Below are 15891 nucleotides of genomic sequence, written 5' to 3' on the forward strand. Positions count from 1 at the left end.
CATCTTGGCTATATCTGCTGCATTCGAAACTGTCAACCACTCTCTTCTACTGGTGTCTCTTTCTACTTTTGGTTTCACCGGCTTTGTTTTTTCCTGGTTTCAACCTTATCTATCTCAAATAACATTTTCTGTTTGGTAGGCTGGCAAGACATCCAAATCCTTCTTGCTTGCCCATGGCGTTCCTTAAGGGTCCGCTTGTGCCCTTTTCTGTTCTCTCTTTATACTTCAACTCCTGCTGCTGTTATTTCTTCCTTTGGCTTATCACACCACTTTTATGCTGATAACAGTCAACATTTTCTCTCCCTTCTTTCTCTTCTGAAATTCACCACACTCTTTCTGCCTGTCTTCTGGCTATCAAATCTTGAATATCTTCTCAATATCTTAGACTCAATGCTGGGAAAAATGAAGTTCTCTTTTCCCCCTCTATTACCCTTTCTCCTCTACCCCCGGTCCTTTATCTCTTTCCTCCCATTTCAGCTTCCAATCTCATGCACGGCCTGAAATCTTGGGCTTCACCTTGACTCAAGTCTTTCTTTCTCTCATCACATTTCTCTAACTTTGCATGCTTATCGCTGTCACTTACACAATATTCGGAAAGCTTGTCCATTTCTCACTTTTCAAGCCTCTAAACTGCTGATTTCCTCTTTGATCTTTTCCAGACTCTTTTTTGTTCCTCTGCCCTTTTTGAGCTTCCTATTTCTGGCCTTGCCCCTCTCAAATCTGTTTTTAACTCTTCTATTCGCTTCTTTGCCTCCTTCCTTTCCAAAATTCTATCTCCTCCTCTCTTACCACTCTTGGCTGGTTTTCTTTTCACACCCAACTTAAATTAAATGTTCTCTGCCTTGTCTTTAAATGCATATATCGTCTTGCTCCCGACTATCTCTCTGCTCTGGTATCTTACTATACCCCTTCTCGCTCTCTCCGCTCTTCTCAATTTCTATTGGTGGAACGTCGTCCCCCTTGTGCTAAATCTCGTTTTCGTACTTTCACACTTCTAGCCCCTCTGCACTGGAACACTCTTCCGTACTTTCTTAATGCAATCTCTATTCTTTTTTTTGTAGGTCACTGAAGTCTCACCTTCTGCAACATCCTTTAATCGGTTGTTTTTTTTTATTTTTTGTTTATTAATTCTATTGTACTGTTCCTTGCTCTCTCTACAGCGCCTTTGCTTAAAACCAGCTTAAAACACAAATAGATCCAAATACAAATACACAGAGCGCACAGCACTTCCGATTTGCATACACAAACACAACGGCACATCTATCATGAATTTCCCTCTCTCTGTACTAACCTAACTCACCTCCTCTCTTTCAGATCTGCCAAAGTGCCTGCTGGTGTGCAAATGGCAGCGCTAGAAGGTATATACATCACAGTAATTTACCATCCCCCTTGGCTGCCTGTGCTGTGTGGCAAGGAATGCTTGAGTAGCACGCGTATTACAGTACACGAGAAAGCATTTCCTGCTTGACGTCACACAGTTCAATTTCCGAACAATCTATGAATCGTGGGAAATACCCTCTGCCCTTCTGTCACTTACTGTATTTGTGGCGAGGATTAGGGCGGGCCTCTGATATAAAACACACTTTGCCTCGTAAGTTTGAACCTCATCGCAGCACTGCCTTAGCCTTTCACCCATCTGAGGTTGATAACTCAAGTACCACCAATAATGGTTTAATAATACCTGTTTAGAAGCAGGGGGAGTATAGCAGGAAGCACTAGATAAAAACGCAAATTGTTATATCAGTGATACGCACTCTTTACATTTCTGCCTGCAAGTTGCTCAAAGTAAGCAAAGGATTTTGTTAAGTTCAAGGGTTGAGGGTAAATATGTATGATGGAGCCGCTGGTGGGTTTCACAAGTCTTTACTAGGTCAGGTTCACAGGTAAGTACATAAGGGAAGTAAAGTAAGTAATATAGGCAGGAGAGACATCCACCGGCCCCCTCATCATCTAAGCTCAGGCCCCAACTGACTTTATGGAACACACAGACACAGTTCATCCATAACATTCCACACTAACATTCCATCAGGGGCTCATACATACATAACAGGGAAAGACAAGATTAAGTAAAACACAACACATCTCCCCCCTTACATAACATTGAAACGATGAGAATATAGGGGAATGGTGAAACTAAGTAATATGGAATTAAACACTTAGAGAAAACAATCCACAACATCCTCCTACAATGTGCTCATCCAAACAATCAAACTATTACCTTGCAGAGACCTTTGCAGTAGCTACAAGAAGCCACACCACACCTGAACTATCACCAGTACCATAACCGGCCTATTATGGAACTAACACTCGGGGACCAGCCCACCTTCTAACGCAATTCTTACTCCAATTTTACATCACTACTGTACCCTACTTCATCATCCACCAACAACTGGTTGTGCCAATACACAAACAAACAGGGTTCTACCCCACTGATCACCTAAAGCGACACTTACACACCTACACCACCGTAGGTGCCAAAACTGAGCAACATCTGCTCACTAAGGTATTTAAACCTACACCACAATAGGTGCCACAACTGAGCAACCATATGCTCACTAAGGTATTTAAACCTACACCACAATAGGTGCCACAACTGAGCAACCATATGCTCTTTCAGGTATTCAAACCTACACCACCATAGGTGCCAAGACTGAGCAACCATCTGCTCACTAAGGTATTTAAACCTACACCACAATATGTGCCAAAAATGTTAGTTACTACCACCACAAACACTTCCTCATCACACGTCTCTTACAAAACAGGCAAAGATAAATTGAGAGTACAAGATTGGTAAGCGAGAGTTCAACACTACTATCGAGTCCATATTCTTTACCCTACAAAGTCCTTTGTGTTTGATGAACCTGTGAATGAAAATATGGATAGTCATGTTAACATACATTTCATTTGTGTGTACCTGTGGAAAAAAAAAATTTGTTGAACATGTAGTGCATCAAATTTCATTGACTCTGTTTTGAGTAATACATCAGTTCTTTTGCTCAACACCCAACATTTTAACATTGTTATGTGCAACTAAACATTTCACCTAACCACATAACTATAATGGCATCTAGTATGCCCAAATAATCACTAACCAATGACAACTCACATGCACCTCTAATGCCCATCCTATGCCAGTGCAAAGGCATAAATTACACAATCCAAATGTACTATTCACTCTAAACAGTGACGTAAAGTGCACCTATTGCACAAAACCAAAAAACATATAAAAAGCAAATGTGTAACTACTGTGCTAAACCAATAGCATCACCAAAGCAAACTGTGACAGAACTAATGCCGAACAAATGGCACCTCTTGCGCACTAAGGCACAGCCTATGTCAAACCATTAGCATCTGATATGCTTACAATGGCTCAACCTATGCCTAACCAAAAACACACCTACTGTGCCAGAATACTGACACCTGATGTGCTACAACAAGTTACATATCTCCTAAACCTTACTCTCTCTCACAGATCATAATGCCACTTAAATTCTCACATTTTTCTACTCTTCCCATAACATACCAGCAGACCAAATTAGACTGAACATGAAAATAATGCAATTCAAAACTAATGTCTCCCACATACCAGCATTAAAGTCTTCAGAGCCCCACTGATACGTTAATGAAATAAAATGCAAGATTTGCACATATTATTTTTCACTCTGGAATGCAGTTCATTAATTTACCAAAATCTCAAAACATCAACTCTACTAGCCCATAAACGACTCCCTGTACTTAAGTTCAGAATGCAGTTCCTCCATCCATTAATGTCGCATCACTGCATGTCCGAGTTCCCACTTAACTTCACTGTTGAGGTTGTCCTCGCCGAACTTCCTTATGACTCTAAACTTGTCTTTGTATCCGATGATATGTAATCATGGCGAAACTTGTCTTCGTACACATCCTTCGTACAATGTGTTCATCCAAGCAATTGCCGAAGCTCAGAGAAATTATTTCCCAACGTTGCATTTCCTTATGAAACCCGGAAGTAGGGCACGCTGCTCTCACGTTGGAGGGTTCTTTTTTCTAATTTGTGTAACACTGTTCGCCGCGCTAAAACACTGCCGGGCTCTGGAATGCTGGAGGGAGTGTTCCAAGTTAGCATCGCCAACTCCCCCAGCATCCAGATGACGTCACTATTTCGATGTCGGGAGCGGCCACGAAAGGAGAGCTCCGCTCCAACCGCCGTCCCGGACCGCCGCAGTGGACGCTCCCACCAAGCCCCCAACGGCGCCGCGCAGGCCATCAAACCCACACAGCCGCCCGGACCGCAAGCACCACGGCCTACACGAATAGCTGCCAGAAAGGAAGCGGTGAGTGGGTAAACACTCCTGTTTTTGTGCTTGCATAGATGGTACCTGCCACGCCACATTACTTTGACAGCTGGCGGTTGTGACCATTTCCAGCCATGTCCAACTAGCCATTGGCACACTCGCATGCTCCCCAGAGGCCCTGCAGTTAGATCCATGGGCCAATTTTGAAGTCGGTTAGCATGCACAGCAGGTAGCGCTCCATCAGGGGAACACATCTGCGCCATCTCTATCTTTAACATCACTCCTTCCCTGAGCATATGGGCCCGTTACAATACACTGTCCCATGAGGTGCAAGCCAGCCCCATTTACCAACATTTGGCGCAGTCTCTAGCCAGCTCTGGCAAGCGGGGCACGCTCACCTTGAGGCCAGGGGCAGCTTGGGGTGGCCGGTGGATGTCTCCTTCTTCTCGGGTTTCTGCCTCTCTCTGTCTTCAGGTTCCCTTCTCCTTGAGTACAGTCTTTCTTCTTGTGTTAGTTCTCTTGCTCCTGTGACTGTCCCAAAGACCATTCCTCGTCGCCAATGTTAAGTTCAAGGGTTGAGGGTAAATATGTATGATGGAGCCGCTGGTGGGTTTCACAAGTCTTTACTAGGTCAGGTTCACAGGTAAGTACATAAGGGAAGTAAAGTAAGTAATATAGGCAGGAGAGACATCCACCGGCCCCCTCATCATCTAAGCCCAGGCCCCAACTGACTTTATGGAACACACAGACACAGTTCATCCATAACATTCCACACTAACATTCCATCAGGGGCTCATACATACATAACAGGGAAAGACAAGATTAAGTAAAACACAACAGATTTCTCATGTATGAATTTGTAACTGGAGAGAGGAGACGGCAAATGTATTGTGACAATAACTCAGGGACCCCCTTTCTCTAGCACACGCTCCCTTAACTCCTGTCATGATAGACCGAAGAAGATTCATTTGTTGTTTTTAATGTGCACATGGATGTATAGAAGAGACTTCGCTGCTCAGAAGAGGAGAATGGGGAGGGGAGAATAAATCATAGGAACACAAACACACAGAAATGGGAAAAGAGCAACAAGAACATCAAGACAGAGCATCACAAATGTTGTTGGAGCAGCACCTGTCTACCTTTTATCTGAACATCATTTCAACATTGCATTTGAGTAGGTCAATAACATGCTGAGTATAGGTGGCAGTCATGTGGAAGGATCTCATGGCCTTGTCTAGAGATCATGCCCCTTCTGGGGGCGTGGTTCAAGTCTTCAGTACAGCAGCCTCGAGTTCCATAGTTCTGAGTGCTGGAGCGTGCCATTAGTTTTCGTCTTATTTTTGGTCTGCCTATTGGAGGAGAGAGGCTTTTCAAAGAACTGGAACTAAGTTGTCTCCCGGTAATTTGGGAGGGGTTATTTATTGAATGACCTATAAATGTACTTGGATCCTGCATTCAAAAACTGCTTTTCCTCTGATACAGTGAACCTTATTCGTTCCAGTATCGAGGTACTAGAAGAGGCTGATAATATGATCAAATTTCTTAAGGCCAAAAATCATTCATGCCCCTCGGCTACTCGAACCTGGATAATTTGTAATGTGGTTCATATCTAGGGCTGAAGGGATCCTTCTCAACAAACGTGGGATGTAGCAGCAGCTGATGGAAGTAGCTGAGATTTGTTTTGAAGAGAGTACTTGATCAAAAATGATACCTAGGTGTCAGACTTTAAGAATTGGCTAAGGGGGTTGGTGGGGAGATGGCACAGCCTAGAACCGGGCACCAGTGTCTGGCTATATTTGAGGCTTGAACTGATCAGCGCAGAAGACCTTTGGTGTTCCTTGGCTTGAGACAAAGGAAGCCCTCCACCTTGTCATTTTGAAAAGCTGATAAAAATGATGCAGAAATTGCTGGGGGCGTGTCAGATGGGTCGACCAAAGGTAAAGAATAAGTTAGGTGCCAGCTGCATCCTATTGAAAGGCGAGGTTAAAGTGGTCAACCAGCATAGCCGGCAGACGAATGGACCCCGAGGATCCCTGAGGAAGAGAGGGAGTTCCCTTTCAAAGCCTCGGCTGTACATGGTCCCACTGTCCCTCTGTTCTTTCCGATTAACTTGGGGGCTTTAGAAACCGAGTATCCAATAAAATTAAGTGGGATCCAAAAAAAGTACATTTACAAAGTTCACTTGAATTAAAGGGCTAAGAAATGGCTAACATGTTTTAAATATGCCAATCTTTAATTTTGGTTAATCATTTTTGAGTCTGCCGTGTTTTGTATTTGGCTTTGGGCCTCATCACGAGTTGGGCGGTAACGCCGGCGCTAATAGCGCTGGCGCTATCTGCCCTACCGCCAAACCCACCGGCGCTATTAGCGCCGGATCACGGATGTGGCGGATTTGGAAATCCCCATTCCCCATTGAGCCCATTCGGGAATGCCCCATTCCCCATTGGGCTCAATGGGGAAATTTCACGCTCAATGGCGGTTTTCCTGGCGGCAGTATAAGTGCGAATTTTCGCCGGATTTCCCCCCAGCTCAGAGCTGGGAGAAATCCGCTGAAGCCCTGATTTGGCGGACCCTTAAATCCGGCAGTAACAGCGCTACTGCCGGATTTAAGGGTTACCGCCAAACTCGTGAAGAGGCCCTTTGTCAGGCCTGGTTCCATGGTCTAGCTCCACCACTAAGTATGCAAAGAGCCAGGAAAGTCAGAACGATATCTGTGTATTTTTATACAGTGCATGTGTTTCATACACTGTGGTCCCGGTGACCCTAACTATTTAGGGGTGTCTCTACAACTTTTTTGCTTTCAAATGTTTTCAATAGTAAATGTTTCAATGAATTGGAGCTCGAGAGAAAATACATCTATATAGATAATATGGTGGCTAAACAAGTGACATTTGTTTCAACTATATCTTTGTGTTGTAGCACCATTAACCACTTGTAACAGTGGTGCTGTAGGCTGATGGTTTTATATATGGTAGCAAAGTGTGACATGGGTTTTCAGGCTCAATAAAGTGTTTTAATAAGACTGGCCTTGCGTACCATAAATTCAAATAGAGATGTTTGAAAATTTAAATGTGGAAGTGCTGCCAGGTGCAGCTGTGCGAGGGACTTTCTCCTGGGTGCAAGCACTGAGTGTAGCGCTTGAGTTGTGTTAGGAGCTGGGAGCCTAATTTGCTCTGAGAAACACGGATCAGGCAGTGGAAAGAGGCGAAGCCTGGTGTTAGCCGGAGGAGAGCGAGGCCTTTAAAAACTGTAGCACGCATGAAGTGCTGCCAGGTACAGTCTTGAGCTGGACTTCCTGCTGGGAGCAAGTACGGTGTGGAGCGCTCAAGTTGTGTTAGGAGCTGGTGATCTAACTCACTCCAAGAAGCCAGGATCAGGCAGGGGAAAGAGGCAGAGCCTGGTGTCAGCCAGAGGAGAGCAAGGCCTTTAAGAACTGTAATGCTGCTAACTGACCGCTACCCGCTGCCCATCATGGCGAAGACCCTGTGAAGCCAGCCTTACTGTGACAAGTCCACACAGACCATGAAGAAATTCAACCCACGAATACACACCAAACCCGAGAAGATGGAGTAATGAGGCTCAAGCCTCGGCGTACAATAATCACAGCTGATGGATACAATCTGTCAGCAAGAAGAAGAAAGAAGAAAAGCGCTGCTAAGTGCAGTTGTGCAAAGTTGGAGGCAGTGGGGCTTTGCTAGGGTTCTGTGGCAAGATCGCTAAGAATATTAGTCTATGGTGGGAAGAAGCTCTTATTTTACCAGACTACTAGAAATATACATCTTACGGAGTAAACAAGGGGAGGGATCAGAGGGAAATCTTCGATCCTCTACCTCCGTGTGGCCCACCATTCAGGTTTCAATGGCTTTTCCTCTCTGCCAGGACCTTGGCCCGCCATAGAAGTTGGCCTGGAAATTAAAAAAAAATTCCCCATTAGGAAATTAAGTTAGCTTTACCCTGCCAGGACTTCAGGCTCACCTCACAAACATCAAGAAAAAGATAATGGGTTTCTTCAGGCCGCAGAGGGTGAGCCTAAGGGGATTTGCCTTCCACTCCCTTTCAGGCAAATTCTGTCTTGCTCCGCGAGCAGGAGGCATATTCTCGTCCCTCAATCAGAGCCCTCGGCAGCTTGTGTACTAACGGGTGTACCAACAATCGGAGAGGAACAAATTCTCCCAAGTAGCGCTCAGATAGGTTAATTCCCCCTTTCTGTTCAGGTCACAAGTGGAAGAGCTGCCAGACTCCTCTCTCGATTTCTCCTCGTCGTCAGAGAGTACTTATCTGTCCCAAAATTGTCTACAGTCAGAGGGAGTGAAAGAGATGAGCGCTCCCTCTTATTGCCTCACACTCAGCCAGTAGTGCAGTTTATGGAATTATATACTCAGCTGTCAAAGGCAGTTATGAGGGAATTCGCTAGAGTGAGTAACTTTCCCTGCAAAGAAGATTCTAATGAATCGTTGCTACCATCTGTTATCTGTTTGGAGGCATCCAAGTCTCAGAAAGGCGGTCATAATAATCCACCTAAGGGACAAATCCGGCAAAAGAAAATGAAAAATAAAACAAATAAAAAGAGAATAAATAAAAATGTGTCATTGAAATGTTTGCGTCATTGTCTCTTAAGGAGAAGGATGAAATTGCTTCGGTGGCACAGTCTGCCTTGGTCAGAAAGGAGTTTCGGGTGTTTAAATCCTCAGGGTCAATGGGGGGAAGTAAAGAAAATAAACCTAAGAAGGTTAAAAAGAACAGATTCTTGAGCCTGTCGAACATTTACAACTGTTGAGGCTCCCGAAATCGACTGTGGACTCTTCCTCTCGGAGGGAAGAAGCAAAGGGGGGAAGGGTTTTGGTGTTTAACAAGGCAAAGCACAGTGGAGAAGTGCAAGTAGTAGACATGGACAGAAGATTGTTCATACCATCTGGGGAGGAGTTCTTGTCCGATTCTTGCACACAACTCTCAGAGGGTAAACTCCGTAAATCATTGTCGTCTAATAACTGTTGGTTAATGAACAAACCCATAATCCAAGGTTTATCATCAAAGCAATGTTCCTGATGGAATATCAAGAAATACTAAACCGTCAGAATGCTCTGTCTCTCTTCCACATGATTCTTGCTTTAAGGTTAATCACATCAAAAGACATGGATTTAGTGAACTTTTTAGACACAGACAGACTTGATTTTGTCGAATTACATGTTCCTACAGCAATTTACTTGCAGCTTTCGATGAACTAAGACCAAGCGGCTTTGACCAATGGAAACCAAGGCTCAATGGCATGACTAGCCAATATAATCTGGAACCAAATAAATGCATAAAGCATTCTGACATTTCACCCATACATGTTACTTGTGAGCAGGGATCCAGGCTGGGGCATAAAGTGGTTCTCTTGAATTCGGATTCTAGAGAGGCAGCAGAGGAAATGAATGAGCATGGCTTCCGGAAGTTCTTAACTGGGGTATCTCTAAGGGGAGGGTCATACGACCTATCTTTTAGTAGGTACTCTATGCTGGGAGTGGTATCTTGGAATTTGCTGGGTCATTTCCACCTCTTAAATTACCATAGTCTGTTTAAGAAACTCATGGCCTTTGATGTCATCTGTTTACAGGAAACGTTTATGGGTGAAAATATGACCTGAAATGGGTTCTTGACAATCAATGAAAAAGCTATTTGTGGGAACTCGGGAAGGCCTCGGGGATCTTTTAGTGGCAGTGAACACTTTTTGAACCTTTAGTGCCCATATGTTTGATAACTCCACACAGGGCCTATTTGCAATCCATGTAATCACCAAGGATGCAAGAGTGAACATACTGTTGGTGAATGTGTATTGGAATGAAGCAGTCCTCTCACAATATAAATGTATCTTGAATGTAGAATCTTTTTTTATGTATTATGGTCTGGGACTTCAACTCAAATGTCTGTGGGACCATGAATTTAGTGTAGCAGAGAATAATCCTGTTACAAATTGTCATACAAAACAAACAAGAGGGGTGCTCACTGGATAGGTTCATTGAAAGAATGGAATCTGCACTGTTTGAATGGAAATATTGAGCGTGATTGGAGGGGCAGCCATACTGGGCAAAGGGGTAACTAGAGATCTAGCATTGACTTCATGTTTGTCACAGAACAACTGTATAGGAAATGTCTACGTTATGGTGTGGTGGCAGAAGAGCTCCGAGTGATCATAAGATGCTTTGTGCCTCTTTTGGAACACAGAGGGATGCTTTGTGCCTCTTTTGAGGAACACAGAAGGAGACAGCAGAAATAATTTATATTGAAACTTACTGTCTCTAAAGGAAAAAAAACAGATCGATCTGGCAACCCAATAACATTAAGAGAATTAATGAAAACATAAGCTCCAGAATTGAAAGACTAGCTTTGGAAGACAAATAGGAATTGCTGATCCCCTTAAAGTTTCCAATCTTTATAGGTAGCTGTATTGATGATAAGTTCTTCGGCCCCAAGAGTGGTGCTCAATGCAGTTTAGGCTTCAATCACAAAATTCAGCAGTGTAAAAAAAATATGAAAGGTCAATTCAAACAGATTGTGAATAGTGACTTGGACGTGGAGTGCATTACAGAAGAAATCTGAAGGGTGAGACAAATTAACCTCAGTATTTGGCAACAATAAGGCGAATAGATGTTCAAATGTATCTTGGCCAAATTAGTTAAAAATTATTTGATCAAGGTGAACGGTCTGGAAGAGTCCCAATTGAATAGTGAGGAAACCGCAAACCTGGAGTCAACATGGGTGACTCATTTCGCCTCCCTTTATGCCCTCCCTACTGCAGGGATTGTGCCAGAAATCTTAGATGGTGTCTGGGAAGTATCTGTTGATATTGATGATATTCTCATCATTATCAATAATTGTGGAAATTCCCGGGCCCCGGGTCCGAATGGACTATGTAATAGAATTTTTAAGTCTAACCCAGAACTGTGGACTAACAATCTATTTATCCTATTTCAAAAGATAACGGGCTTCAGTGACATGGAAAACGTTGCATGTCGTCCCAATATTAAAAAAGGGGAACACATTAGATCCTTTGAATTATCGCCCCATTGCATTGGTTGACGCAGACTCAAATGTTTTCTATGCCTTGGTCCTTAGAGAATTAAGCCACTGGGCAGAGCAGAAAGGAATATTAAAGATGAACCAAACAGGCTTTAGAAAAGCAGTTGGTTATGGATCTCTTGCAGCATTCTGCTTGTAAAAAAAAAAGGGTCTCAGCAAATGTATGTGGCAAGCATAGATGTATTGCTCGCGTTTGACAAAGTTAATAGAAATTCTGTCCTCCCTACCTCTTACTATGGGCAAAATTGCAGTCCTGGAATATCCCAAATCATCTGCTTAACATACTGATATTTTTACATACCGATACCACCCTGAAAATTAGATTAAACGTACAAGGCCACCTAACCCAATCAATAAACGCATATAGAGGCCTTAAGCAGGGTTGCATCCTGGCCCCTCTTCTTTTTAACTTATATATATTGGACTTTGGTGACAAGCTAGTACAGTCAGTATGCATCTCTCCCAAAATATATGGGATTACATTATTTTGGTTATCTTATGCAGATGACATTGTAGTAATAGATTGCACGCAAGTAGGGCTGCAAAGATTATTTATTGAAAGCTTTTCAAGAATTCACAATCCAAAATGATTTAATCATTAATAGCAAAATAAACAAAGATCCTTCATTTAACTATCAATAAAAAGAAATTGGCCCTTATTACAACCCTGGGGGTTAACGGCGCCGTAAAAGGTGACGCCTGATTACGAGGTCCCTTTTGGGTTGTAGATTTTAACGCCTGCTTTTTGCAGGCGTTAAAAACCAACCCGCAAAGGGACCTTGGTGCTAAGTACGGTGCCGCAATTTGCGGCACCGTACTTAGCGCCTTCCCCTTTCCCATTGAGCCCTATGGGGCAAAAATGGGAATGGGGAAGGGCCATGGCGGCATGGGGAATTACCGCCCCGCCAACCTCGGAATGGGGCGGTAATTCCCCATTCCGCCATGGCGGAGTCGGTAACTTACCGGCATGGACCATGGTGCTATTAGCACCATGGGCCAACGCCAGGGTCGTAATGAGGGCCATTGTGTGCTAATTGATGGTTATCAGACGAAACATTGGAAAGGGCGGAGGAGATCAATACCTGGGCCTAATACAAATCTCCCAGTTACCTCATTAACAAACAAAGCGCAGTGACTAAGAAATCAAATGAAGCACTTTCTAAATTGATTTGGGAAATTTACTATGCTGCCTGTAATCAAATTTTACAGAAGTCAAGTAGTTCCCGCATTATTACATGGAATGGAAACATACCAGGCCCCCTTTGACTTAGATGTAACCCTGGTTGAGGGTCTGATCTGGAAACATGCATTAGCAATGCCCAAAAGTATCCCCATGGTGGTTGTCTGCTTTATGCTGGGACTGGTTTCCCTAAATGCTTGCCTGCTTTGGACGAGATTTCTGATCTGACAAAAATGTGTGCTGCCTCCTCAAAACTCTTTTTATGAAGCATTTGGCCCCGATGATCAAGGAGAGAAGAATAACTTTGTTCAGAAATGTGAAGCAGAATTAACTCAAAAGGGACTTTCATTGAATGAGGGTGTAGATAATATGAGTAAAATGAAAACAAAGGCTGTGGCAAAGGGAATAGTGCGAGACTTGTCATCTTATAAAAAAATACAAATGCACATCTGCCTTAGCACCAACTCATGAACAACTAGGGGGCGCACACCCTATTGGATCCGCTTTCCTGCGCCACATTCGAGAGCTGTTTATATGACATTCTGATTTAATCTTCTAGAAACATGGCAAAACTTAAGGTTGTGGAGTAGTACAAGTGTCACAAGCATGCAATGTGGATTTTGTTCGTCGGAAATTGAAAATCTAAAGGATTTGATTCTACATTGTGACACACTGAACAATTTAAGAATGTTATGTTTTGGTTTTTCCTGAATAACGTTGCTTTGTTTAGTGGGAAAGTTTTTTTAATGGAAATTCCATGGCACTGACTTTGGCACCAGTGCACCTTATGTAAAGGACACATTTGATGTAAAAGTAAGACATTGGAAATGTATATTATGATTGTAAGGATCGTCATGAGGAGGTATTTTAAAGGTCAGATGCGTGTTTTTAAAATGTTAAGAATAATGTGATTTTGTAGCCTTTTCTTATTATTGTATGTCATTCCTTGAATGTGCCTTTTGCTTTTATGTTTTGTGTAAGGTGGGCAAGTAAACCGTAAACACAATTTAAAAAAATGCAAGTAACTATCCTACTGACCAGATTTTCTTTCTGAGGGACATATCAATTGATGACGGTACTGTGACATTTATACATAATATGATATGCATGCAACAGTAAGTTGTGTGTGCAAGGTTCAATAATTAACGGTGTCTTGTTTTCTCTGCACAGCTTTTACACAAGAATGGTCAGATATCTGCTGTTAACAGCCCTGCAGAAGAACAGCTAAAGTTCAGCTTCCAGACAGGGGACCTGAGCGGAAAAGAGGCTGAAGCCGGTGCAAAGGATGGTAAGCCAAATTATCCAGTTGGAGGTGGGGTGGGGTGTTTGAAAGCTGGGACCTCCGGATGTAAGTCTCATGTGACAAGGTACTCAATGAGTCACAAGACAGAATCCAAAAAGATTGAACTTGTATTCTCCAAATATGCACACAAAAGAACTGGGATTCCCAGTCGAGGGGTGGTCCTTGTACCCGTTCCCTCCACCTTAAGGGACGATTCTGCCTCCCTAGCCCATGATCCCTCTACAATGGCTTGTTGCTCCATGATTGGTTCACTACAGCCAGGGAACACCTAATGTGTAATCACCCCCTACCCAAGGTCGTAGCCTTATCTATCTGACTCCCTAAGGGGTTTCCTACAGGATCTAGTGGGGCAGGCGAATCTCTCACTCTCGCTCGCTCTCTCTCTCCCTCTGTTCCTATCTCGCTCTCACCATCCCCTCCCCTCCATCTCTCTCTCCCACTCTCTCTCTCTCCACTTGTGGAGCCTAATCCCTCTCATGTCTAGAGGTCCTCACACGGAGTTACTGTCTTACATGAACTTTATTAGTAATAAGTCTCTCTACAGCACAAATGTGCCTCTAGTCTGGCCTCCGGGTGACGATTTCTAGCACTACTTCTCCAACCTTATTGATCATTCTTTGCTCACTCCTTCCTTGGTTATCAAGTCTGTAGCAGATCTCAACAAGCATTGACAAAACCAACAGGTTTGCCTTTGGTTATGGAAAAACATCTTTGGGTTAGGAGTATGTAGATGTGACTTATCTTTCAAAGATTATGATTGGGTGACAAATAGTTGGAAAAAAGATGGTATTGATAAATAGGTCGTCTGTGTAGCACAGAAGGACTAGGGGCATGTGTTTCGTGTGCCAAAAGTAATTTTTTTATTATGCTAATGACAATAGTTGTCAAAGAAAGTCACAGAAATGATAGCGCAAGACCAAAAAGCATGCTGGGGAGGAAGACTTTCATTGTTGCAACACGTAAAGAACTGGGTTGGCTGTATGGTCTTCTTGGTCTTCATCAGCTGATAATGTACATGTAGCACCTAATGGCAATATATACATCTGTTTTCTTGCACGAATCACACAACCTATTAGACAAGGGGTGCCCCCACCCCCAGATGTTTGGACTACAACTCCCTTCGGCACGCTCCAGCATAATCAGTGGTGAAGGATCATGAGAGCTGTAGTCCAAAACATCTGGAGAACCACAGATTGCAGACCCCAGTTTTAGACTTTCCATTACCTCACAGTGGCTGCATTATCTTTATATCATGTTTTCACTGCCACTTGCTCTCGTGTGTATTATGACAAAGTCCTCTGCCTGAACCTTGTGCTTGAGAGTGGTGTGGCTGTGGGGCTTAGTTACCACCATCTGCTACATGATGCTGGTCCAAGGGCAGTTCAGGGAGGACCCCATAGCCTACCCCACCATGCCCATGCTGTCTGTTTGGTCTTGCCACATTGGGTATGGCCATGTCCCAGTTACCTTTAAAGAGCCTCTATGCATAGGTAGTTCATTCAAATTGCAGGTACCCCTGTGCTACAACCATTCTCAAAGATCACCCCATGAAGTAGTTGAGGAACACCTAACTGCTGTGAGCTGCTCCTGCTGGGCGTGTCTAAACCTGGATAGGCTAATACTGGGGCTGTCTGAGAAGAAGGGTTTGCCAAGGCTTTCCAGTACAGAGAACAAATTCCCAAGAGTGCCAGGACTTGGGAAGCAGATGCCCCTCTTCAAAGCTACCATTCCCTGCAGTCACACAGCATGCACAGGCAATCACGCACCAAAAAACCTTTATTCAACTAGGCTACTTGCATAGCTGAGCAATACCCTATGCAAACACAAACCACAGAGTTCCACGGTAGCAGCCCCGCTCCCGAATGTGAATAGCCGGAGTCCCAAGATTCCAGCGGGCCTTGATCAAGGGTCAGGCAGAATCTCTGCATGTCAGGGGTCGGGCCGTGAGAGCAGCTGAAAGCCTGCAAACACTACTTAACCAGGCTCATTCAAAGCCTAGTAAAGACCAACACCTGAGTGCAATTAAGCATGGGGAGTCCCAGGAGTGGGGGAACCGGCCATATACCCCATGAGCT

General features: G+C 43.7%; 1 protein-coding gene and 1 long non-coding RNA gene across 2 annotated transcripts in view; one reads left to right on the top strand and one right to left on the bottom strand.

Moving 5' to 3' along the window:
* The window catches only part of AKAP12 (A-kinase anchoring protein 12), a 561266-nt gene that overhangs the window by 370914 nt on the left and 174461 nt on the right, over nt 1–15891 (top strand). The window contains exon 2 of the mRNA XM_069608131.1: nt 13684–13801. Within this exon, the coding sequence (XP_069464232.1) occupies nt 13684–13801 (118 nt within the window). The remainder of the gene's footprint in view (nt 1–13683; nt 13802–15891) is intronic.
* Nucleotides 1–15891, bottom strand: part of LOC138467848 (uncharacterized) — a 402333-nt gene that overhangs the window by 253803 nt on the left and 132639 nt on the right. The window lies entirely within an intron of this gene.

Source organism: Ambystoma mexicanum, chromosome 4q (genome assembly GCF_040938575.1).
Source record: "Ambystoma mexicanum isolate Mex_15411 chromosome 4q, UKY_AmexF1_1, whole genome shotgun sequence".
NCBI classification, from domain to species: Eukaryota; Metazoa; Chordata; class Amphibia; order Caudata; family Ambystomatidae; genus Ambystoma; species Ambystoma mexicanum.